The sequence below is a fragment of the Apodemus sylvaticus genome, chromosome 4, assembly GCF_947179515.1.
Source record: "Apodemus sylvaticus chromosome 4, mApoSyl1.1, whole genome shotgun sequence".
NCBI lineage: Eukaryota > Metazoa > Chordata > Mammalia > Rodentia > Muridae > Apodemus > Apodemus sylvaticus.
In genome coordinates, this window is record NC_067475.1 from 88,419,620 (window position 1) to 88,447,313 (window position 27,694).

The 27,694-nt window shown below is 42.1% G+C and overlaps 1 protein-coding gene across 1 annotated transcript in view; it reads right to left on the reverse strand.

Moving 5' to 3' along the window:
- The window catches only part of C4H4orf45 (chromosome 4 C4orf45 homolog), a 91,797-nt gene that overhangs the window by 30,584 nt on the left and 33,519 nt on the right, over nt 1–27,694 (reverse strand). Inside the window, exon 2 of the mRNA XM_052178687.1 lies at nt 4,490–4,722. Within this exon, the coding sequence (XP_052034647.1) occupies nt 4,490–4,722 (233 nt within the window). The remainder of the gene's footprint in view (nt 1–4,489; nt 4,723–27,694) is intronic.

A 27,694-nucleotide genomic window follows, 5' to 3' on the forward strand; every position in this document is an offset into this window, starting at 1 on the left:
TGACCCAGCTGGACGGACACTGGCCACAGTGGTGTGCCCATGACGGCAGCTGAAGACCAGCCTTTCATTTCAGTCTGCATCATATCCTCTGACTGTGTGCTTCACTCACATGCTTGGGCTGAAGTCCTGGCTCTGTCAGTTACTAGCTGTGGCCTCACAGAAAGAGCTCACCTGTCCATACCACAGACTGAGCTGTCACAGGATCACAGTGTGTTCTCACTAACATGTCCATTGTAGGTATTTTCTTTTTTATCTTTCCTAAATTACTCACTAGTGAGGAAAATGTCCCCCATCCAACCAACCAACCAATTTAGGAAAAACTGAATCCATCAGCCATGAAAAACTTCAGCATCTTATCAGAAATTCATTCAAACGCCATTAAACTGTCAAAAGAAGCTGCTAGAAGCTGCTGTAGAATTCATGTTGGTTAAAATTGTGGCAGAACTATCAAAGCTTGGAAAATTTCTATTAACCACATCACATGTGAGGATACAGGTAGATCTCTGTGTTGCAAAACACAATGGTTGAATTGATTTAATGTTGTCTTGGGGATCATACCAATGAAGAATGGCTGATTCCATTCTGTCCACTATGACATCATTTCTTTGGGGAAAGCAACTGACTTAAATCAATTTGTCATGAGGTCAGAGTGCAGGAGCAGAAAACGGGCATCAGGAAGCCAGCTGACCTTACTGACATTTGGGTTAAGGCAAGGCCAGGGGTGGGGAGGCAGACCACTGGAGAGGCAGTCAGAAGGCCACAGGCATTGTTTTCAGTTGATTCCATTTTTATTCATGGCAGAGACCAAATCCATTTAAACAAGACGAATGTACTGCTCTTAAATCAGAGAATAGGAAAAATAATGGGCTTTCCTGATTGATTGCATATGTGTGTGTGCATCACTATGACTCTGTAACATACATGAGGCTAGGTAGAATTAGCTATACCACACACACACACACACACACACACACACACACACACACACACACTCGTTCTGATGAGTTTTCACTGACCTCTACAGTATGGTAAGTGTTCTGGTTTCACTCAGCATGGAAGTCATTATCTCCCTGCTCAAGCCATGGATCTGTGGAGTCCTCCTTTTGCCCCAAATAAGAGAGCTGGTTCCAGGTAGGAGGCAACTGCCCCCAGGTGTTGTGGAAGTCCCTTGGAAGTGCCTGAGCATCCTGGCTGCAGGTCTCAGAGTGACCTGAGACTTAAATTAGGAAGCACGGCTGCTGGAGCTATACACATCTGCAAGGGTCCGTGTTACAACTTCAGTTCTGAGCTATGGCATGCAAAATGCTGAGGAGTGGCCACAATCAGCAGTGAAAAGCGCTCATTTTGATGTGTAAGAGGATGGGCAAGGAATGGCTACAGATGTGCCAGAGTCACAGGGAGGCAAGGAATGGCCACAGATGTGCCAGAGTCGCAGGGAGGCAAGGAATGGCCACAGATGTGCCAGAGTCGCAGGGAGGCAAGGCCTCGCCTAAATGACACCCTCTAGCCTTTATAAGGTGACCTTAGTTGACACTACCACTCTCCTCTTATTATTTTCTGTCCCTCTAATCTCTCCCTCACACACTTCTCTTCTTTCTTTCCTCCTCCCTCTTCTCTCTCCTCTGCCCCTGCCTCTCCCCCTCTCTCTGCCCTCCCATTCTCTTTTGTTGAGACAAGGTTTATATGGCTCAGGTTGGCCTTGAACTTGTGAGTCCCCTGCCTCAGCCTCCCAAATGATGGGACTACAGGCCTGCAACATTAGATTTTTTTTTTATACTTTGTATATTTTCAGCAGTTTTGTATACATGGAACTGGCGTGTAAATCTCATGTAAATACATGTGCTGGGTATGAGTAGATGAAAGTAAACCGGTTAACAAGGAATTGAAATGTGAGTCTAGACTTAAAATTTCACGTTCAGTGCACAGGGAATCAGGGCTGGGATTTGGAGAGGAAGATTAGCAGCTCCAGTGACACTGGGTAGGTCACTTGTAGGTAGGCCTTTATTAATACGTACAGTCTTTTTATGTTAGCACATGCTGTCATTCCCTGAATTTTTCCCTTTTCTAAAAATCTAACTCCAGTGGTTGTTTTAAAGAAGTAACTAGGATTAAAAAAATGAAGGCCAGAATTTTGAGCATGAGTAGGGGTACCAGGGAGGGGGCAGCACATGGAGAAGTTGTATGATGGGAAAAGGAGGAACATAGTGTAATCCTATTTTAGTTAAAAGAAAAGGAAAACAAATGGACAGAAACCATATCAAAATAACTTATTTTTAAATTAGTATTTTTGGATTGCAACCCTACAGGAAGAACAACAGTATCAACTCACACAGACCATTCAGAGCTTCCAGAGGCTAAGGCACCAACCAAAGAGCACACACAGGCTGCTCCGTGGCCCTGTGAACATAGATAGCAGAGGACTGCCTTGTCTGGCCTCATTGGGAGAGGATGGACCTAATCCTATAGAAACTTGATGCCCCAGGGAAGGGGAATGCTGGTGGGAGTGTGTGAGGGAGGGGGTGAGTGTGTGAGGGAGGGGGTGAGTGGGTGGGGGAGCACCCACTCAGAAGCAAAGGGGAGGGGGTGAAGGAGGGGGGGCAGGAATGGCAGGCAACATTTGGAATATAAATAAATAAAATAATTTAATAAAAAAATAAAATTATTATTGTTTTCTAGTTAGCAGTTTTAGAGAATATATGGGGAGAAAATTGCTATTAAATATTGATTATTATAATTGTTATCCATTTCCTATATAAAGTTGGCTGTTGAACTTTTTCAGTTAAGAGTTACTGTTAGATTTCGGAGCATGGGGTAAAAAGACAAGAGGCAAGAAAGAAGACAAAGTCTGACCTCGACACGCCTTTGGGGTGGAAGTGTATGAAGGGGAGGGAGCTAGTCAGGATCTTACAGGAGTGGGTGGGGCCTTTGGCTTTGGAAAGTTGAGACAGCTCTGGAGAGCACTTGCACAGCAAAGCACTCTTCAGAAATTTACAGCTCCCTTATTCTGGAACTGCTTGGCCAAGCAAAGCAGGCTAACTGGAGAAACTGCCTGCCTCAGAAAACAGTCTCTTCTGAGGTACAAGTGAGGCTGACTTCTAACTGCTGAGCAGTGGTGGCAAGACAGACTCAGCTAGAGTCTCGTTTTCTGTGGCTGAGGCGTTCTATCAGTGACAACATATCTTGTTAATATTTACCATGCTTCAAAGCGTGTTCGGTAATCATTCATATACTGTGTCAGGATAAGGATGTTTTATTGTATAGGCTGTAGAGGTTTGGTATTGGTGGCGGTCTTTGTTGGTTTATAACTTTTCACAAACCCTCCTGACAGCTCCGGAGGGCCTCGTGCACACTCTGCTTCTCCTCGTCTCCCACTGTGTTGCTGGGTTGGTTGGTCCCTAAGGTGCTTGTTTCACTTGCTTGAGAATTGGATTAACTACTGGTTTCCTCATCTTTTTTTTTAAATGAAAAATAGACAAAATACAAAAAGACAAAAAAAAAGGAATAATAAGATATGTAACATTGTATTGAGACAGGTAGGAATTGCTGTTAAGATGGCAGGCTTATACAGAAAGCCTCAGGGCTTAAAACTTCTGCTAGGCAAGAACAGTTTCACATGCACACACACATACACACAGCACACAGGCACATACCATACACAATACATACATATATACACAATGCACGCACACATACCACACATATACACACACACCCCACACACACATATACCACACATGCACATACACATAGTCCCCATACAACACACATATACCACACATGTACACCCGCACCCCACACTACCCCCCCCCCACACACATCACATGCACACTACACATGCACACATGCAAGAAATTTCAAAAAACAATGTGAGGAAATCTGGAAGTTCTGCCATTGTGCAATATATCATCAGTGTATGGAAGGTGCTAAAGCCTGTCTGTAAATTCATTTAAATTCTCAGACACTGCTTCTAAAGTCACTTTCACTTCTTTCTGTTTTCAAGATGAGTGTGTGGGCACCTGCTGCAGTCCACACCATCCAAGGGAACCAGGGTTCCATACAGGAGAGTCCTGATCACTCACACAGCACGCTAAGCACGGCGACATTCAAGATCTGACACGGTTTTCTTCCCTTTCTTTTTTTGCTTTGCAGAATGAAATTCAGCACCACCTTCTTCCCAGAGCCCACTCACAGAGCAGTGCAAGCACAGGGGACATGTGCAAATGCCACCATGCTCACGTGACGCTGGTACAGTCCCTACCCCAGCACATAGCTTCCCTTCCTTTCTACCTCTCCTCTCATCTACTAAAAGGCGTAAGGGGGCAAGAGGCTAGTAAGTTTGTTAATCCCCAACACTTACCTTGCTGAAAATCTTAAACGTCACTTCTTCTTGGTGTGACTAAGGACCTGGCACTGTCTGCGATGCAAACTCACAATGAATTCAAATCAGAACACAAGGACCCGACGGAGAGCATGAAGCTAAGAGCGGTACCTGGATATGAAAGCCACTTTCCAGTCTTGATCTGTTGAAGAAACTGTACTGTGGAATCCCCCAACCAATTCCACCAGTGTACTCGTGTTTATATTTTGCCGGCAGGCTTCTGTTTGAAGCAGGCCTCCACAAGTATCTGAGGTCTCCAGTTTTCTCTAATGCTGGGCGCTTTTCTCCTATATAGGCGATATGCTGGTGAACCTTAGGTAAGTGATCTTTTATGTAGTCTGGACCTTAAGGAGACAGAAAGAAAAGCATGTTTAAAACCTCCACATTTCTCTCTCCACTCCTCTCCCTCCCCCTCTCTTTTTCTACCTGCGTGCGTGCGTGTGTGTGTGTGTGTGTGTGTGTGTGTGTAGTCTCAGGTATCTCATCCCAGTTTACAAGGTCCTGGAGATTGACCTCCTTCACACTCTGTTCTAAAACGCTTTTATTTCAGTTGTGGAATCAGCAATATGGCCCTTCTTTGTGCTCCTAGGTGTGATGGATTATAAGCCCTTTACAGGTTAATTCGATAAGTCCTTATGAGCAGCTGTAGACGACAGACGCTGACCCCTCAACCCAGTTTAAGATTGAGGAAAGGGAGGCACATATAAAGACTGGTTCTTTGTTCAGAGTCAAAGCAAAGAAGCTCTCCACAGTGGCCCGGCCACCTTCAAAACTGGGCTCTTGATGGTCCCACTAAACTGCTTTGTCGTAATTAGTTTTAGACACCTTATCCCTCATCCATTACATTGACAAGGGCTAGCTTTCACACACTGGGGTGTTTGCTCTAGAGGACTCTTTAAAAGAGAGTGTGAGGCTCCCCAAATGTCTTAGAAACGATTGGAAACCTGAGAACATGACTTGATAGGACAGTTATTCCAGACACGATAACTCTAGGCAGGGGCAGTTAACAGTAGCATTTTAAATGTCTAACAATAAAACCAGTCAGCGAAATGAGAAACGCAAACAAAAATCCCAGGTCCAGGCAAAGACCATTCAGATCTGCGCTTGGAAGTAGATGATGTGAAAGTCTCAAAGGAAGAGACATCTTTCTGGAAGGTTGTCGCAGGTTGCATGCAGGGGGCTGGCGCACCTGGGGAAGAGCTTTAAAGTTCCAGGGCCATAATGAGTGTGACATTAGGGGTGGATTTGGAGACACAAAGAACTTCATTTCTGTTAGTGCAACAACAGTTGCCGGGAGACACTGCAGCCGAAGGCTGTGCCTCTGCTCATCCAGAGCTCGATTTTGCAGAGAATGAGGAAGCTAAGGTCAGGTGCCTCTGTTACTGTGGGTTGAGTGTGGAACACCCCCCACCCTCCACACACAGACTCTCCAGTGTTTAAACACTTGCTCCTCAGGTAGGGAGGCTATTTTGGAAGGCTCTGGAACTTTCTGGAGGTGGAAGCTCATTGGAGGAGGTAGCTGAAGTTTTAGAGCCCTGTTCCACTTGCTGTCTGCTGTCTGGACTGCGGAGGACACACTTTAACCATCTTTGGCAGCCATGTTTTTCCTGCCACGATGGGTGGTGTCCCTTCTTAAACTTAACTTAGAGAAACCCATCTTTTCTTAAGTTGTTTTTTTTTATCAAGGGCTGGGTCACAGCGACGAGAAACAATAACCAACAGAAGAACTTTGGGGTTTAGGCGTCTCTGGAAGAGTTCCCATGCCCTTCAAGGTCTGAAGAGAACTCTCCAGAACCAAGTTTGGCATATGCTTCCAGTTTCCTCATTGCCATAACTCCCCATGAAGCACGCATACTCACCTAGGGTGGAATTAATTTCCCCAGTGACCACAGTGTAGCCTCAATCCTATCTGCTTTGGGATTTCACTGGTAAAATATATAGACCCGCCATCTTCCATCTGACAGCTGCTGAGGTCTCCTCTCTGTAATTGTCACAGGAAGCACTTAGCCATCTCTGAAAAGGGTCAAATACTGAAGAACTGAGTCATCTTGCTGGATTGCAGACCAGTCTCTCCCAAATGTTTTATTAAATGCTGCTCCCAGGACTGGACTATGAAGGTGTGCTGAGCTAGGCCAAGGCCCAGGTCAAGTGCACATGGGAACAGAGCTGGCAACATTTACCTTGCAGATAGTCAACAAAATCGGACTTGGTGCTCTGGATAGCTCAAAGCAAGCAAACATGCTTCTAATTAGAGTCAGAGCTGGGTTTTTTTGTTTTTGTTGTTTATTTGTTTTGTAGAGATCACTTTCATTCATCCCACAGCTGCTGAGAGGTTTAGGGAAATAAAAAATAGACATGATTTTCAGTTATGGTTTTTAAAAAGTGGAGCTTCAGGTGTAGATGAGTAGAAGAGCACTTCCTTAGCATGGACCAGACCCAGGGTTCATCCCCTGCACCCCAAGAAAAAGGATGTGGTTGTGAAGTTTTGTTTGGCTTAGCTTGGTTTGGTTTGGTTTGGTTTGGTTCTGGTGCTTGAGCTGGAACCCAGAGCCACACACACATTCTACCACAAAGCTACACCCAGTTGAGAATAATCACTGAGTTTAACTGCAGTAGGTAGAAACCCTAGCTTTGTCCGGAGCTGGCTGTGTGACCCAGGGAAAGTCACCGCATTTATGCAATCTTAGGCTTCATATCTGTAGTGTTGGCCCCTCCCAGAAGGAGAGGGAGAATGAGTCCTACTTAACAAGGCACATAGCCGAGAGTTTGCTACACAAACCCCTAATTCTCTGATTTGTGAGCCTTTTAGTGTGAGGTTTTGTCTTACCTATTGCAGTTCTTTATCTGTATCTTGGGAACTGATGGGATTACTAATGAATGATTGTGTGTGTGTGTGTGTGTGTGTGTGTGTGTGTGTGTGTGTGTGTAATTTTCTTATTCTGAACAAATTTCAAGTCCTTCCAAACTCTTTGAGATTAAAGGCCATCAAAGATTTTCTGTAGAGGTCTCAAAGGAAATTGTTTTGGTTTCTCTGCCCATTAAAATCAGTTTCTTCAACTCAATTCTGCCCTTGCATGTCAAAAGCAGCCATGGGGAAACAGGTAAACAATAGCTATTTATATGTTCCAATAAAATATTATGAGAGGGGCTGGGAACAAGCCCAGTTGGTAGAGTACTTGTCTACCATGCACACAGTACTGGGTTCCACACTCAGTACTGCAAAATCTGGGTGTGATGGAAAATGAACATAAAATCCCAGGTACCAGAGGTGAAGCCAGGAGGACCGGAAGTTCCAAGTCAGCCTTGGCTACCTAGGGAACTGGAGGTTAGCTTGGCATTGTGAAAAAGACCTGTAACAACACACACACACACGCACACACACACACAGGCATGCATAAATCATGCAATGGTGCACAGACATACTTCACAGTGCTCCCAGCTTTTGAAGTAGAAGCACCTGGAGGTGAACTAAGCTACACGCTGCACAACTTGTTCATCTATCCATGCCGGCTAAATGGATGGTGGAGGAGTTGGTCAGAACAATGTGAAATAGGAACAGCTGAAGCTAGTCCCCAGTAGCAAAGTCACAGAGCTAACCTGGAAAATCCAATCAGAATCTGCTCACCCGACCCAAATTCCAGGACAGGTCAACAGGAAAGGTTGGAAGAGGAGCCAAAAGAAAATACTTCTATTTTCTTTTATTTCCTTTTAACCTTCATTTGAATCTATTCTGAATTACAAGGACAGTGCTGTATTATATATTGCATCATTTGTTGTTTTATTTTTATCTACGTGTGTGTGCCAGTCATCCATGTTCAGGTACTCATGGGGTCCGGTGCTGGATCTCTTAGAGCTAAAGCTACAGGGGTGGGTGCTGGGAACCAAACTCAGGTCCTCTGGGAAAGTAGCACACAGTCTTAACCACAGAGCCAGCCCTAATTTTGTTTCCTTAAAAAAAAAAAGCATCTTTAAAGCATCTAATTTTTCTTGTGACATTTGTGGAATAGCTAAAGGTAACTTAAGAAGATTGTTTCAGTGTTTCCTAAATGGTTATTATGTTTCTGATTTTTTTCTCGATGAACATTTATTTATAGTACACTGACCTACCTTACACAGTTCCATATTAGTTTGTAAAAACTCACTGTGAACTCAGGGCATATTGTTTTTTTGTTTTTTTTTTTTAAATGAATCTTAAATTCATCTAGGACCTTTATTTTTGAAGATCACAATTTTTTTCTCTTTCTTTTCTAAAGTTTTATTTATCCTTATTTTATGTGTATGAGAGGCATACCTGCATGCCTGATACTCTGGGATGCCAGAAGAAGCATGCCCTGGAGCTGGAGTTACAGATGTGGTGGCGAATCATCACATGGGTTCCTGGAACTGAACCCAGGTCTTCTGTAAGGGTAATAAGCGCTCTTTGCTGCTGAGTCATTTCTCCAATACCCAGAAGAAAGGTATGGATTGATTGTTTTTTGTTTGGTTTGTTTTTTGTTTTCTATAAAAAGCATATACAGTCAGTATTTTTGGTGAAACATTCATTTTTCCTTCTGATTTCACCAACTTTCTAAGGAAAATCAACATGATTGTGGTCAAACTTTATCAGATTAAGCTGTTGTTAAAAATTGTGCTGGCGTGCAGAAACTTAAATCAGTTAATTTGGGTGTCATTTATACCCTGGGCTAGATTAAAAAGCCATGGAGTCTAAAATTTTTTAGGGTTACAAGAGTATAGTTGTATAAAAATTTCATTTGCTATGTCATTATTTTTCATTTTCCTACAACCATTTAAAAGAAAACAAAACAGCTCTTGATGTCTTGATAAGTTTTGGCTCTGTGAGTTGGTAAAGGAAGAGTGTCAAATTATATAAAAATAGGTACTGTTTCAGAGGAAGAGAAGAGCTTTGGAAATCTCTGAAAGGAGGTAACAGGACAGCTGGAAATCTCAAAGAAACAGAAGGGTGATGCGCAGAAGTGAAGGCAAGAGGGCGGCTAGCTCTGGGAGGGGTAGGGGAGTGCGTGGGGGGAGGGGAGTGCGTGGGGGGGGGGTGAGAAGCTTATGCAAAAGATGAGCCACACAGCTCCAGTGAAGTCTGTCAGTCCTGTGCAAGGGACAGGCTCACGGCTTCCCCCAGCCTTAATTCCATTTAGAATTTTGCAGATACAGTGACTTCCCCTGTTGGATGGGTCACTAGTAGAGATGTTCCAGAGGCTCAGATGGCCGTGTCGAGCGGCCATCTTTAGAAGGAACCTGAACTACGCATGAAGACCCTAGAGAGCAGGGAGCAGTCAGAGAGGCAGGATCGAAGCCAGTCCTGAGAGAGCAGTTATGCCAGGCGAGGAAAACCCAGTGCTGCTGAGCTCCGAAGTGCAGGCAGCAGGGAGCTTGTGAATGTGCAGGGATAGGTAGCCCTTCCCTTGGGAGCCTGGGGTCGACGTCATTAACTGAGAATCACTATTCTGTTTGATAGCCCCTGACCCTGAGGTCAGCCAGTGGACACCCTCTACAGCCTCCTGTCCGCACCACTGTACTTCAGTCTAACAGCTCTTGTACTTCCGTCTGACCAGTCTCATCCTGGTGTAGTACTTGCTTCTTTCCAGTGCAACCCGTTTGGGAAATGGCTTCTTGCTGGAACATTCACTACCCTAGAGGCTTCAACTGAAAGTTCCTGGAGGATGGAAGAACCTGCTTAGCCCAAGACTGTAGAAATAACTGGTCAGCAGGGCTCCTGATACACAAAGAAGTGGGTAATCATCAAGCGAAGACAGCTCTGACAGACAACAGACATTTGTCCCATACAGGCTCAGCATAAATCATAGGAAAGACACACGCCGTCAGTTCAGATGACCGACACCCACACACCCGCAAGTGTCCAACTTTCAAGGATGCAGAAAAAGCTTATTTAGCACTGCATTTATTTGTTTTTCTTTTCTCTTTTGCACCTTCTGATGTCCCCCCCCCCCCTTTCCTTTGCTTTATTTTGGAAGTATTTTTTTGTTTTGCTTTTTCATCTTGAGACAGGGTTTCTCTGTGGTGTAACAGAGCTCTGCTAGTCTCGAACTCACAGAGGCCTTTGCCTCCCAAGTGCTGGGATTACAGGCCTGTGTCACCACTCAGATTTAAGAAGTATTTTACTTTTTATTGTTTTAAAAAAGCGGTTTTAATCTCAGCACTCAGGAGGCAGAGACAGGTGGATCTCTGGGAGTTTGAGGCCAGCCTGGTCTACAAGGCAAGGTCCAGGACAGCCAGGGCTACACAGAAAAAACCTGTCTTGAACTACCCTCTCTTGCTCCCCACAAAGGGAAAAAAGACACTGGGGAACGTTGGCCCCTTGACTTTCTTTGCTTCTGAGCAGGAAGATGCGAGCATCCTGCTCTGGTCCGTAGCCCCACCATGACTGTACTGTGCCACAGCAGGCTCAAAGCTACCAAGACCAGGGCTTCTCTGAACTAAACTAAGGTTTCTCTCGGTCTCTCTCCTCCCTGCTCTCCCATTCTCATCTCACTACATGGCCCAGGCTGACTTTGAACTCATAACCCTCCTTTCTCAGTCTCTGAAGTACTATCTTCCTTTTCTCTCTTTACATTTATTTGTCTTGTTTTTTTTTTTAAGTTTTTTTTTTTAACAGACCAATTTTTCTTAAAACCACAGATGCAAAAAATGTGGTATATCTACACAATGGAGTACTATTCAGCCATTAGAAACAATGAATTCATGAAATTCTTAGGCAAATGGATGGAGCTAGAAAACATCATACTAAGTGAGGTAACCCTGACTCAAAAGGTGAATCATGGTATGCACTCACTAATAAGTGGATATTAACCTAGAAAACTGGAATACCCCAAACATAATCCACACATCAAATGAGGTACAAGAAGAAAGGAGGAGTGGCCCCTTGTTCTGGAAAGACTCAGTGAAGAAGTATAGGGCGAAACCAGAACGGGGAAGTGGGAAGGGGTGGGTGGGAGGACAGGGGAAGAGAAGGGGGCTTATGGGACTTTCGGGGAGTGGGGGGCTAGAAAAGGGGAAATCATTTGAAATGTAAATAAAAAATATATTGAATAAAAAAAAACAGACCAATTTTTCTTAAAACCACAGATGCAAAACTATGTAATAAAACAAATAAAATAAAAAAGAAAACACATCAAAAGATCATCCACTATGATCAGTGAGGTAGGCTTCATTAAAGAGATTCAGGCATGGCTCAATATAATGTGCTTAAAGTGTAAGGAATAAAAGAAAAGCGATCATTTCATTAGATTATGAAAAATTCTCTGACACTATCCAACATCACTTTCTGATAAAATTCTTGGAGTGAATAAGGATACAGGGGATATACCTCAACATAAGAATGCCAGCTTACAGCAAGCATCTAGCCAACAATAAATTAAATGGAGAGAAATTCAAATTAATTCCACTAATTTACAAACAAGACAAAGCAGTCCATTCTCTCCATATCTATTAAAAATACTGTCTAAAAGTACTTGTTATGGTAGCAGGAGCCTGGTTAATACTGTTTTCTTTTCTGTAAAAGGTCTCCAATCTTCCAAAGTTCAAGTTGGATTCAGCAGATAGTCTTCCTGTGTAAGCTTCTGAATGTAACAGCTACATCTTATTTATCTCTTTTAATTTCTTCCCCATTAGGTCAGGCTCTGTATCTAGGCTGGCTTCAGATTCTTGGGTTCATGTGATCTTATAGCCTCAGCCTCTGAACTAACTGGGACCATAGGCCGGTTACCATGCCTCGCTGTGTTGCTGATCATTCTTAATGGTCAGCACAGTGCTTTATAGTCTATTGAGACTGAGGAAAAACATTATAAGAAAAATACGCATTTCTTTAAATGCATAATAATAATCTAACCTCAAGAACTGCCTTAAGCTTTCCTATTCTGATAAGGCACAGAAGGATAAAGTCAAAAGAATATTTTTTAATTACATGAATTCATGTATTCTTATATTTATAACCAGCTTTTGTTAGATATCATTAATATATTGCAATATTCACCTTTTAAAATACATAGCTATCTTTTTCTCTCCCCCTTTCATTTGAGACAGGATCTGATTATGTAGTCCTGGCTGTCCTGGAACTCCTATGTAAACCAGGCTGATCTTGAACTCACAGGGGTCGCCTGCCTCTGCCTCCCAAGTGCTGGGTTTAAAGGCATGAACCACCACGCTGTTTCACATAGCTTTAGTGATTGCAATTGTGTTCTGAAATGTGTGAAAGCCAGTTATATGCAATGAATCTCATTTGGTATGATTGAATTAATAATACAAGCACTCTCAGCTTATGTACACTCAAAATGCCACGTTACCAAGTAACTCCTAGAACGGCAGTGGTGGTACATGCCTTCCAGAGAGACTCCCCACACCCATCTCAAACTCCACTAAGTAACTAACAAACAGCTGGCTAGATGCCACAAGTTTATTTGGAAAGAATTACGATCTTTAGATATTCTACAACTTTATATTTTTAACATATGTGACACAGGACTTGAATAACTCTAGGTCTAGGGTGGTCCATGGAGTGAATTGCTCCATCAAGGAGCTCCAGTAACATTTTGGAGATCTTACAAGTGAGTCAGAGATGCTGCTGTGGCCCAGGGGGTAGAGACCAAGAGCCAGTAAAATGTGCTACAATGCATGGAAAGTTGTCCCCCAGCAGAATCAGCTGGCTCCCCAAGTGGCAACAGGCATGGCTGAGAACCCCTACTTGAAACTAATGCACAAGGCAACACAACGTGCTATTCAAGGAGAACATTGTTAGTTAGAGATACCTCTACCACAACTGGTTGTAGATTGCAGAGCTTTTCCAAAGCAAGAAGATAGGGTGGTGTAGCATTGCATAGGCTTTGGAGTCAGAATGACCTAGAATGCAGTCTAACCAGTTCTAACAAGTTGGAGCTTAGGCTGTTAACTGTAGAATCAACACCTGTAGAAATGTAGAGATAAAGCCCTTATCTAGTCTGAATCAGGCTTCGGCTTCAAACCTCACCACTGGGTGGGGCGGAAGTATCACATCCATACCCACATGAACACTCTTTTACACACACACACACACACACACACACACACACAACCATCAAGTCCTAGAAGTGCTTTGAGAAATATTAAATGAGGAGAGGTGGCTGGTATCCAGGGAAATAACAGTCAAAAATAAATATTAGAAATGAATATAAATTTCTTCTATATTTAGAAGCCAACATATAGTAGAATGTGTTTTGTTTATTTGTTTTGTTTTTTACAAATAAACAATTTATCTACACATTTGGACTTCCCATCTGCTGGACATTATGTATTCCTATTATGAAACTTGCCTGCCCTTGAGCCATGTTCTTTCTATCTCTTCTCCCTCTCCCTCTTCACCTCCCCCTCTCCCTTCCTCTCCCTCCCTCTCCCTCCCCTTCCTCTCTCTTTCTCAGGGTTTGAATGTCTTTGCTCCACCTCAGACCCACACTGTAACTCCATGTGAGATTTATGAGGGAAGGCTATCTTTCTTGCAGCTTTCTTAGAGAACCCAGGACCATCAGGAACAGCACTACCCACAATGGGCTTGTGCCCTCCCCCATTGATCACCAATTAAGAAAATGGTCTCTAGGGAGCCCACAGCCCCATCTTATAGAAGCATTTTCTTAATTGAAGTTCCTTCCTCTTAAATGACCTTAGCTTGTGTCAAGTTGACATAAAACTATCCAGCACAATGATGTATAATTGATATATGCTAACAAGCATTTAAGTATTAGTCTGAGAAGACCATGGACCTACCCTTGGCAACTACTGCTGCTCAGACAGACCTAAGCCCTGGCCAGAGAAACAATGGAAAACATGTGATGATCAAGTGCTTGGTACTAAATGAGACAGGTACATCAATCACCCTCCTCTCAGGCTCAGGGGAATTCTGGGGTTGAGGTGACAAGACAGTATGAGAATGAGAGCTGTGGAATGATGTCTTCCAGACATGACAATGACATTCCATGCATGACTTACAGAAGCTGTGACTACCTCACAAGACCTGCCATCAGTATTCCATCATGGAGAGGACAGCGCCTTGGGAAGCCCCACCTCTCCCTGAGAAGATACTGGCAGTTCATTGTTGGGGGAGGAGGATCAGTTTTTATTCTCAGAGGCATAGCTATGAGTAAGCTGTCCATGTTCCAGTAATAACCCCACACCTATGCTCATGATTAGATCAGCAAGTCACACACACACACACACACACACACACACACACACACACACACTAGGAAAGGAGACAGGGACTGGTTGAGGGAAAGAAGGATTAAGTGGAAAGGGATTGGCGACAACAGAGAGTAATGAGGAGGGATACACAACCAAATGTATTATGTCCATGGATGCAATTATCAAAGAAAGCTCTCATTCTCTGTAAGTGACCTAAGAAACAAAGGACTAATATTTGGTGACACATAAAAGATCTGTGATATAGATAGAAAATTCTGATTTCTAGGCCAGGGTGTGGCTCAGTGGCACAACATGTGACTGACATGTATGGAGTTCTAGGTCCCTCCTTCAACAAAAGAGCAAGTGTTGATTCCAGGATATGTAAGTTAGGTTTCACTAGAAGTCAGCCCTGCTGAGCTCCAAATGACTTTGTCATTGTGCATGACTGTACTGGGGCTATAGTTGCATAGTAATGGTCTAACCTGCAGACTTGAAATGTTTGCTATGTGTGCCTTACAGCAGAGTCTGCATCTCTGCTTGAGACATACATACGCCCTGGGGAACACCAACAATTGCTCTCTCCCTTGCATTTTATGAAGATGGTTACTTCATATTCTCTCATTATAAAGTGATGTCCTCAAGTATAACCATACAGCCAGCAACATAATTACAACATACCAACAAGGAACCAAAGGGGAGAGGTACTGACATCATCCAATTTTTGCATTTGTAGAAGGTGATGGTAAGGGAGGTGGCAAAGTCGGCTTGTGTGCGTCAGGAGTATTTCCCTCTACATTTTGCAGCTGACTACCTAGAGACCAGTGTCCTCTTTTCAACTGTTAGATAACCTCATTGTAGTTGGGTGTTTGCTTTTACCTCACAGGCCTCAGGGTTAATCCTGATTCACACCAGGCCTGTCATCAAGATTCTTATGTTCCTGTCTGTACTTGATTTTAGAAAGAGATGAGTAACTTAACCATGGAGAAGACAATAGAGAGGAATTTATCTGGGATTTTTCTAGAAAGGACATCCTCACTGATTAAAAACAGACACACAGGATCAGGGTGTGGCTCAGGGATAGAGTGCTGTCATAATGAAAAACCTGCCTGCCTCCCTCTTAGGCTTGAAAGCTATCTTATAGTAAAGACAAACTAAGATCATCATTCCTGTCTATGGTTAAACCTCTGTTTCTCAAGGATTGTACTATGCTCCCCTACCTGTAACCTTAACTACAAATTGTTCTGTATTACTGTACTACCTGTTCCAGGAATGGCAATCACGTCTTCATTTCAAAAAGTCCTTTATAACCATCTTGCAACCCTCTTTGTTTCAAAAGGTTATATGACTGCACATGACTACCTTGTTACACCTACTGTGCAACCGTGGCTTTGTTTCAAGAGGCCGTTAGGACTAGCTTGTTTGTTCTGTTCCTATAACCTCACCTATTTTCAATCCTATTGCAAATCCTACATTTGAAAACCCCCCACCCTTAGCTGCAAATGCCTTGTTTTTCTCACATCCATTGGTGACCTCTCCAACCCCACCTTAGGGTGAGGCAGCCTGTGTACACAAATAAAAAAGCTTGCTTTAAAAGATTTCTTGCTTTAATCAATTTGGCCATGATGTTTTAGGTCAGTGGTCTTTCTCCTCTCTTTGGGATTAACAACAGTGTGTAATGTCTTTGTGATAGTGAGGGCCCTGCCCTGAATGTAGCCTGGTATCAAGGCCACTTCCATCTGTTCTGAAGAACAGTAAACACTTCTGGTAGGATGTAACATGGACTTTTTAATGGAAACCTAGAAAAATAGAAGTCATTACTTATCAAATTTTGCTCACATTGACCAGGACCAGATACATAGTATCTGGTTGAATACTGATACTAGTACCAGCATTCATAGATACATATGCGATACATAGTATCTCAATGCTGCTTGAAACAGGCAAAAGCATCACATGATGTCTCTGATGCTTTGTACTCAGAGTTCCAACCTGCAATTCTGTGTATGCTTCTCACATTGGCTTTCCTACAGAAGTGCTTTGACCAGTAACTGCTTAGCCTAAGGATCCTCAAGAAGGTTCATTGTTTGAGAGAACTCTAGTGCACAGCAAAAGGTTTCTGCCTGACATTTGCTTGGCTGGTTTGATTACTGGTCAGTGTCAGCATCCATTATTGTGTCCATTAGAATTCACTTCACATCCTGCCTGACTCTTGCTTTCACTGGATACACGTCTGTAATTCCAAATTATGCCCATATTGTCATCTGATTATCATAAAGCCTTATTAGAATTTTCATTTCTGAATTCCTCTGGATTCCTTCTTATTTATTTCTGTGGTTTGTTCCATTTTGGCACTGAACTGAAGGACTGGTCTCCTGAGGCAGTGTAATGAAACAATGGCATTTCCCCCATGATCTCTTGTCCTTCTTTCTTCTTTTAAAATGAAATGCCTTTTTTGTTGCCAGAGATTTTCTCTAGAACATTTCCTTTCTGTTTCAAGTCTTCCAATAACAAGTCTTTAGAAGGGTGGGTGCTAGCCGGGTGGTGGTGGCACAAGTCTGTAATCCCAGCACTCTGGGAGGCAGAGACAGGTGGATTTCTGAGTTCGAGGCCAGCCTGGTCTACAGAGTGAGTTCCAGGACAGCCAGGGCTATACAGAGAAACCCTGTCTCAGAAAAAAAAAAGGTGGGTGCTAAATGGAAAATACTTTCATCTATGTTGTTTTATCTGAAAATACCTTCCATTTTCCTTAATCTGTCAGAAGGCAGTTTAGCTGGGTATAGAATTCTGGGTTGCTAGTTCTTTTCTCAAGAGAATAAAAACAAACAAACAAAAAATTGCTTCATTTCCTTCTGCCTGATGGTTGCTGATGAGAATCTTCTCATTTGAACTGAAGTTCCCTACATAAAGAACAGGATTAGAACAAGCATGCCCATCCTCTGTAGAGAGGGCACCAGAGGGCATGCTGCCCGCCTCTCTTAGTGTATATAGATTCAGAGAAGGGTTTCAAGTCAAGTCTAGGACTCTCCTCAACAACAGAAAAGGAGATGATTTAAGAAAAGCATTCTGAACAGTCTCTGTATCAACTATTGCATCCAGGTTCCTGCCCTGTTTGAGAGTTCCTGTCCTGACTCCTTCAGTGATGAACAGTGCTGTGGAAGTGTAAGCTAAATAAACCCTTTTCTTCCCAAGTTGCTTTGGTCATTGTGTTTTATTATAGTCATAGTAACCCAAACTAAAACAATCATAGTAGGCTTCATTATGTCATTTTGTATATACATGATGAATTTGGATCATAGTCATTCCCTCTGCCCCTCATTGCCCTCCCATCCCTACTAATCTCCTTCCTCTCTTGAGTTAGCCCCCTTCCACATTCATGTCTTCTTTTTTTATCCTTTTCCTTTTTCTTGTTTTGTTTTGTTTTTTTGGTGACACAATGAATTCTACTAGAATGCTTACCAGAAACATGTGGGAAGAGTTGTTTAAGAAGCAAGGTCACCTTATCAGCAGATATACCACTGATGCAAAGAAAATGTTGTATATAGATCTTCAAGGAAGAGGGATGGAGCCTCATAGTTTCTTCATCTCCATGACTGGACACTGATATACCCAATCTTATTCAGATCTTTGTATAGGCGATCACAGCTGCTGTGCATTCAAGCCTACAGTGGTCATCTCCTGCCAGCAAGACAGATTTCCATAACACTGTCTGTCTTCCTCTGGTTTTTTATTTCTATTTCTCTTCTCCTCTCCTCTCCTCTCCTCTCCTCTCCTCTCCTCTCCTCTCCTCTCCTCTCCTCTCCTCTCCTCTCCTCTCCTCTCCTCTCCTCTCCTCTCCTCTCCTCTTCTCTCTCTCTCTCTCTCTCTCTCTCTCTCTCTCTCTCTCTCTCTCTCTCTCTCTCATTTTCTTTATTTACATTTCAAATGATATCCCCTTTCCTGGGTTCCTCTCTGAAAACACCCTATCCCATCCCCTCTCCCCCTGCTCAAAACCTCAAGTTTCCTCACTCTGACATTCCACTACACTGGGGTATGGAGCCTTCTCAGGACCAAGGGCCTCTCTTCCCTTTGATGTACAACAAGGCCATCCTCTACTATATATGCAGCTGGAGCCATGGGTTCCTCCATGTGTACTCTTTGGTTGGTGGTTTAGTCCCTGGAAGCTCTGGGAGTACTGGTTGGTTCATGTTGTTGTTCCTCCTATGGGACTGCAAACCCCTTCAACTCCTTGTGTCCTTTCTCTAGCTCCTCCATTTGGTACCTTGTGTTCAGTCCAATGGTTGGCTGAGAGCATCCACCTCTGTATTTGTCAGGTACTGGCAGAGCCTCTCAGGAGACAGCTATATCAGGCTCCTATCAGCAAGCACTTGTTGGCATCCACAATAGTGTCCAGGTTTGGTGACATTCTGTTACATTATTGTAATATTTCTTGAGCTGAATGATTATCTCCATGAATAAAAAAAAAAAAAAGAAACCTAGATTTGTCCCACAAGCCACCATTTACTAACTAATCTCTGATCTGAAAGGCTCATCATATTTCCTTTAATTTCCTGTCTCCTCTATGCATATTTTGATTAGCAAGATTTTTTTTTTCCTGAGACAGGTTTCTCTGTGTAGCCCTGGCTGTCCTGGAACTCACTCTGTAGACCAGGCTGACCTCGAACTCAGAAATCTGCCTCTCTTTGCCTCCCAAGTGCTAGGATCAAAGGTGTGCACCACTACTGCCCGGCAATTAGCAAGATTTTTAAATTAGTCAAATCTATCAATGCAAAAATAGGTATTTCATTTAAATGCAGTTTTACCATCTGACAAATGAGTACATTTCTAAAAATTTGTATTTTTAAATCATTTTGCTGTTTGTTGTTACAAAGATTAAACCTCAGATATATACTAAGAACTCCTTCTCCCATGGAGTTCCACATGTAGCTGAAGACTACATTTTTCACTTAACCATTAATGAGAATAATGAATCCTATTTCAAGTTAGGACCTATTGCATTTGACTTGATTTTTTAGATATATCATCTTTTTTTTATTTGTTTGATTATATTTAGGTCTCTCTATATAGCTCTGACTGTCTTGAAACTCACTAGATCAGGCTGGCCTTGAACTCAAACAGATCTGCCTGTCTCTGCCTTCTGAGGGCCAGGATTAAAGACATGTGAGACAGCGCCCAGCAGATTTATTTTATTTTCATCTATGTGTATCAGTATATACATGTGAGTGCTGGTGCCCTTGGAGGACAGAAGCGGGCATCCAATGCCCTGGAGCTGGAATTACAGGACGTTATGAGCCAGCTGACTTGGGTGTTGGGAACTGAGTCTTCTGCAAAAGCACTTCATGCTCTCAACTGCTGAGCCATCTCTCCAGCCTTCATTTGACTCTGTGACAACCGGTTTCAATTTTATTGGAGTTGTGCATATGATCAATGAGAACATGCAAATTTAAAATTAAATTTCCAGTGGGAAAAATAAAAATAAAAGGGTGGGTGTAACAAATTGTCTATCGGAAATAATCCCATCAGGTAAGAACTGGAAACCATGGAGACAGTGGGGTGTGATGCTCTCTCACACTCTGAGTAAGACCTGCAATTACCTCCCAGTCAAAGGAAAGACAGCTCCAGCTGTGCGTGCACACATGGCCTTCCACTCTGCACTCTGTGCCACTGGAACAGTGGGTGCACCACTGACTTAACATAAGCTTGGCTTCAACAAGAAGAAAGTAATCTACCACTGTAAATGTAGGCATCAACCTAAAGAGGATCACTGGCAAGTTAAAAGTATAATTTATTAAAATGGCACTAATTAGCCTGGAAAAAAATACAGCAATTCTTTCCCTGAGTCCCAGGATAAACAATGCCTGTAAAAAGAAAGGCTTGTCAGTTTCTAATGGCAGTGAGTCAGGGAGGGCAATTTAGACAGTAAGCGGGCATTTCTCGGTCTTTTGAATTATGGAATAAACAAATAGATGGCCAAAATACCCTATAAGTGAAACATGTGGAGCTGATGTTTGCTTTACTGAGAAGCAGCTAATGGTAGAACCCAAGTGAGCGGAGACTTCACAGAGCTGATCTTGCTTTCTCCTGCTTTGTAAAGCCTTCAACCTTCTGTGCACACAGCAGAGACGCTGACCTGGCTTCCATGGCTGTACCTGGCTAGATTTCTATGGCAGCACGAATGTCAGCCAAGAGCTCTTTAAGCTACTTAAAGACCCGGAATTCTAGCCTTTCATCCGGCACTTTGAAAGCAGTTTCTTCCTAATATGCTCTTATGGAAAACAACAGTTTTTCTTTTTTTGAAGTTCAATATATCAATATTTCTTTAACTAATTACAATGGTTGCTATATCTTATAAACCTTTGCCTAACTGGTTACAAAGATTTCCTCCTATGAAATTTCATAGTTTTAGAGTTTAATATTTTTTGTTGGTGGTGATTTTTTTGTTTTTTGTTTTTTTTTGAGACAACTGTGTAGCCCAGGCTGGCCTTCCACTGATGAGCCTCCTGCCTCAGCTTTCAGAGTGCTGGAGCTGTAGGCCTTAGTTGTAGCTTTTATGTATAGGTCAATACACAAGTCAGTTGTTTTTGTTTGTTTGTTTTGTTTTTTGCATATGACACATTCCAAGTCAGGCTACTTTTTCAAATGTATAATGAAAGATACATATTTAAGAGTTTTTTTTAACTTGTATGTAAGTATAGCATCATCTGCAAACTCTACTTTCTCCACAGGACATTGTACATTTGCTTCAGCTGTATGCATTAGTTCACGCACTCACAGTTTGCCGCCTGGATCCCTGCATAAGGTGTGTTTCTGACCGTGGACAGTCTCAGTCCCCTAATGGGCACCTGTGTTACTGTAACTTTCTCTCCTCCACTCCATTAATACTTCTCATCTGTCACAACTACACATTTGCTCTTTCGTACTTTGTCGATTTCCACTCTTCCCTTAAGATCTCACCTTCTGCAGCACAGCATGGATTTATGGCCACTGCAGGGAACCATTGCTTTTGATGGTTCTTCAATTTTCCTCTCATCTCTACTCGAGAAAAAATTGTGAGGTGCTTTATTCCTGCCTGCATTTATATCACCCTCGATGTGTAATTCACAGTCTGCCCTTTCACCCGGGGTTTCTCTTGGTTTGCAGCCAGCCATTTCCCTTTTCATTTGTTTTGGTTCACTGATGACATCATGATGTGGAGGAAAGCAATACATAAGTCAGTTGCATTCCATCTGAACTCTGCTTCCACATAGTCTTATAACCTGCTTCAAATGCAGTCTGGGGCTTGCTCTCTTCATCCAAACAAAACAAAACAAAACAACTGTTTGTTGTCAACATGAAGGAGGCTATATCGTTGTTAGTGTATGTTCTTCACCTCTACTCCTTTGCCTGGCATTTAGTAGATGCCTAGTGCCACTGATGTTCTATTATGTATCTAAACAGAATTACATAATCTAAATAGATTGCAACTATTAGAAATGCTAACCACTTGGCTTAAGCAGTCAGAACTATAGTCTAATCCACCATTTCCCCGGACCTGCTGGCCAAAACCTAGCATTCTAAGGCACTGCTGATGGTGCAGAATATCTTAATGTAGAATAAAATAGAAGATATTGGGTACCAGAATGGGATTCCTCTAGATTTGTTTTGCTTTTCATTCACTAAATATTAAAATAACCAAGAGATGTACTCTGAATCCCAAGATTCCTAGCCCAGCAGACATTGCCAAAACCTAGACCACTGAAATTCTAGCTTCTAACTTGATGCTGGTATTTTGTAGCTATATCACACTTTCCACAATTTGTTTTGTTTTGTTTTTGCTTTTGCAGTCCTGGAGATTGAGCCCAGGGATTTGCACTTGCTGCACAGGCAAGCTCAACTACACACACACACACACGCACACACACACACACACACACACACACACACACACACACACACATATCCCAGCCCAACTTTATTTTTATGTGTACAAAGCAAACTTCTAAGATGGGCTAGTGGGTCAGACCAATAATCCAAGATACTCAGGAGAGTGGGGTAGGAAGACCAAGTTCTAAGTCTGACAGAGGTTCAGAGTACGTTCAAGACTAGCTTGAAAATTTAGGGAGCCTTTGTCTCAAGATAAGATGGGAAGAGAGGGCTGGCAAAATGCTTCGGTGGTAGAGGTCTTTACTAGTGTGCAAAAGGGCCTACATCTAAATCCAGTACAGCAAAAAGAAGAAAAACCCACAAAAAGCTTGTAGGCACTCTATCATAGCTAATTGAAGCTACTGGGTCAAGAATGTTTAATTAATGTTTCTAGAAACTTACTTAAAAAGCCATCAACTGGGTTGTTTGGATCTTTGGATGCTCCAAGCTAACATTAACCCAAGTCTAATTGAACAAATGTTTAGCTGCACTTGCCAGTGAAGGAGCTACTAGCCACGTGTGACTTGCTATGTGTGACAGATAAGAAAAGAGTCCCAAAGGAAGATGATAAAGTTCCTGTTACTAGATTCTCAATTTGTGAAATGATAACATTCTCGATTAAACACATTATTATAGTTATTAGTAATTGCTTTTTTTTTTCTTTTTTAAATGTAGGTCATGGACCTAGAGAGATACTTTAGAGGTTTAAAACGCTGGCTTTTTGATTCCTAGAAGACTAGGGTTTGATTCCCAGCATCAACATGGTGGATCACAACCATCTTTAGCTCCAATCCCAGAGGATTCCAGTGCTTCTTCAGGCCTTTATGGGCACCAGACTTACACATGGTACACAGACATACATGCAGGCACACATCCTCATACATAAAAATATGTAAGAAAAAAAAACTTTTAAAATGTGGTTTATTAATTTATTTTTATTGTCTGTGTGTGATTCCCACTGCATTTCTATTGAATGGTGCTAGTCTGCAGCTTAGAAATGTGTGAAATGCTGTGATAGATAAAGCCGGTGGGTAAGAATAACTGTGGCTCATTAGGATTTTAGCAAAGGTGTTATAATGTCATTAGTGAGATGGAGGTGTTTAGTGCACTCACGATTGTCTAAGCAACCTGAAGGATGGCACAGAAGGTTCATTCGCAAGACACAAAGAAAACAAATGTGAGCCCCCACATTTTTGCAGAGGAAAGAAAAGCTGTTGACCTAAGCTATGGACACATGCACCACACCCTGCCAACACAACATCACATTCAGCTGTGTTACTCTTCCCTGAACCCTGCCCCCCAGGGTTCTGCCACTAATGGCTCACAGTCGGATCCCTTTTAAAGTGAGATTACACTCCCTCCAGGATGTGTTGCACATGCTGACATCTTGAGAGTAGCTAGTTTCTCACTCAACCTAATATTTGTCTTTACTCTTGGCTTGGCTTTGAACAAAACACTGACCAGGAATGGCGAGTTATGGACTTTGTTAGATGATCAGTAAAATTGACAGGGTTTGTTCTAATTATGAAATGTATATTTAAAAAAAAAACACTCAAAGGCAGAAACTTTTTCCATTAGGAAAAAAAAAACAGTTTGGTGGGGCCTCAAAAAATTAAAGTAGAACTACCATATAGAAAATAGAACACCTAGATGTACCATTCCTAAGAATGAATAATAGACCTGGAGGGTTCTATGTCTGCACCTCAGGGATGTTTGCACATCAGTATTTACTGCAGCTCCTTCCACAAGCTTAGGTGCACATCAACAAAAGTGGGCAAAGAAAATGCACAGCATATATACAATGGGGTAAAAATGGAATGATGTCATCTTGTCATCTGCAGAAGATGAAAGGTCATCATGCTGTTAAAATATGCAAGACTCAGAAAGGTAAATAGCACATTTCTCTCATACGTAGAATCCATATGTATATATATATATATATACATATATACATACATATATATACTTTATGTATCAAGTATATTGTATTTGTATGTATATATTATAAGCATACATATGTATGATATAGAAGCAGAGGGAGGTTTTTTTTATTTGAGGGAGAGGAAGACAGTGGAGTGGGGAAGGAGATAGAAATAGATGGGCAAATCTGAGCGGCACACAATGATGTATGTGGGTGAGCTACAGTAACGAAGTGCAGCGTTTTATGTGCTAATTAAGATGAAAGGGAATTTTAATGCCAGAGCTATCATACTGACAACATAACAGATAAATAAAAATATGTCAAAGATAGGGAGGTAGACTGCAGGGAGTTGTAGAAACTAGTGGTCACAGACGCAAGCTTTGGCAGTGTCCATTTACCCTGAAAGAAGGCTGAGTTTCACCTGTTATTTGTGTGTGTGCATGGGGTGCAGCTCAAAACCCAAATGTTGGCCCTGGCCAGCTCAGCATAGATTACTGCAGCTAACCCAGTGTTTAACGTTTCCCTTAGTACCCACCACCCCAGGAAGGTGTGATGGCAGCAGAGTTTCCCCCTAATATTTAATTAAAATATATTGAAGAATATAATGATTATATAGTAATAATACAGATGTTGTATGTCTATTGAAGGTTCAGGATTTGTGTGAGGTCATCCAGCACATGACCACCTGATGTCCAATATTCACAATGATTCTTATGATCAGATAAGTTGGATAATCAGATTCTTATGATCACTGTTACAGTGACTCTGTATCTTTATAAAATGGAGATAAAAATGCCTGTCTTACAGAAATTTGAAGGATCTAGATGAAATAACTCATTGGAAGAGTTAATAGCAGCCAGCGATGTTGCACAGTGAAGAGAATGACAGTGAGCTGTGACATCCAAACACTGAGGACTCACTGGTCTATGCTCATTTTCATGTATATTTTCATTTTCATTTGTAAAATGTCAGCTATTTCTTGGTCCGGGCATTTAGTTTATGAACGTAGTTCATTGTCCCCTTTAATCCAGGAATATACTTTATTTCACAAATTCCATTCTTTTCAAGCCTTTTCAACACACTGTAATTGAAAAAATCTTGCTATGTTGTACAGCCAGGTCTCAAAGCACATCCTTTAAAACAGGAGTGAAATGCATTAGAGAGCCCCTTAGGTTAGACATCAGATAAATGTAAAATGTTTAAAAGCAGCCCTCAAGGGAAAAGGCTGGAGCTTCAACTTTTAACCCTTGAGAGACGTAAAGGAACTTGTGGAAGTGGGGGAGAGCCGAGAGAGGGTGATAGGGTGGATATGATCAAGGTACATCATACAGCTACAAAATATCCCAATGGAACCTATTATTTCGCAATTAATAAACATCGATAAAGACAGGAAACCAAACAAAATATAGTGCACTATACCTGATGCAGTTAAAAAGAGAGAGAGAGAAAAAAAAAAAACAGACTCCAAGGACCAGCTTAGGAAAAGAGCCTGCAGCTGTGTTATTAGGTGAAAACACACTATAGAGAAAGTTTCCCATCAGACTTACCTTTTTTAGACAGAATTTCATTATAGAGCCCCAGCTGGCCTGTAAGTCACTATGTAGACCGGGCTTGCCTCAAACTCACAGGAATCCGCCTATCTTTGCCTCTTGAGTACTGGGATTAAAGGAGTGTGCCATCTTTATACTCCTTTATCCTCCTGACTCAAGATGGCTCTTTTAGAAAAACAAAAACTAAACAACTAGATTAAGCACCCTAAAATTAGATATTTGGGGGGAAAACCCTCTGACTCTAAAACTATCAATGTGATATCATTGAATATGAAGTCAGAAAGAAATACTGTTCGTAGGAATAAGCTGTGTCTCCTGGCTCCTGTCAATACTCTGCAGTGCTCGGATCATAGCTTGGTGTCTTCTGCAGCACTGTATTGACTAGTTCACTTTACCAAAGGGTCTCAAATTGTGGCCTCACAACCAATAGCATGAGCATCATCTAAGAACTAAGGGCAAACCCTTAGACTCATGTTTCCCCAGGCAGTCTGAGACTCATGCAAAGGGATACTGCTGTCATGTTTGAGAATCACTGCTAGCCAGAGTTGCAGTTACTTCTGAAGGGACAGAAGCCCCAAGGAGCATTTGCCGTGTTAATTAGCAACAGTGTTGTTTCTGATTCACATTCCTAATTATAGATTCTAAAATTGTAGCTTGTACAATCCCAGAGCCAAAGACACGTCTCTGCTCCCAGCTTCACTTTGGCACTAGGCACAACGGGCAAGTAATGAAGACAAAGTGAGTGTCCACCATCTGATGAATAAAGGCAATGTGGTCCATTCGTACCATTCAGCCACAAAAACGATGGGGGTCCCTGTCATGTGCAACATCATAAATGCTACTGGAGTTGATTACAGAAAATAAGCCAGCCAGGCCCAGAACAGATAGCATGATGTTGCTTACATGTAGAACCCAGAATATTTCATCTCAAGGAATCCTATGATTTCATGGTTACTGTAGGCTAGAGAGAGTATTTGGGGCAGAGGGATGGGGAGAGGTTAATTCACTGGCCCAAGTGGCAGTTTGCAGCAAGAGGGTGACTGTATATATTAATGAACTGCACATTTCAAACAGCTTAAATATTTCTCAACTGTTCTTTACTACCAAGAAACAATAAATAGGCAAACAGGTGTGTTTTTGCCTGATTTAACCACTATACAATGTATACAAGTGTGGAAACATCATGCTTTTCACATAATTGCGTAGAGTTTTATGTTTCTATGTCTCTGTTAAAAATAAACTTCATTGACAGACAGGAGCTCCCAAGAAGGCAAAATGGCTGACACTCACTTCACGAGGCACAAAAGAGGATCTTGCCATAGATAAGGATGGGAATGAACTATCCACAAACTGAAAGAAAGAGTGAAGAAACTGAAGAAGCGGGATTTGACTCTTTACAGAGTACCAGCATAGGACTCTTGGGGATTATGACAGTGCAGGATAGGGTCGCAATGAACCTGGACCACAAAGCTGTGTAGAAGGCTGGGTTCTCTTTGTCACTAGAATCCACAAGGAAGCCACCAAAGACATTTATGACAAATTTAATTATGGGGAAATAAAAATCGTTCACAGGCATACAAGATACTTAAATAATTCTATAGTCTTAGAATAAAACACAAAGAGGCCTAGGCTGCCATGGAAGAACTCAGTGCTCAATATCTGATGGGACAGTCAGTCAGTGTGGACAGTTGATAAGTTCAGTGTCCACCCTGGGGCCGAAGACTGGACAAGTGTCCACACCTGAGATGCTGCTGGCAGTTTTTTGTC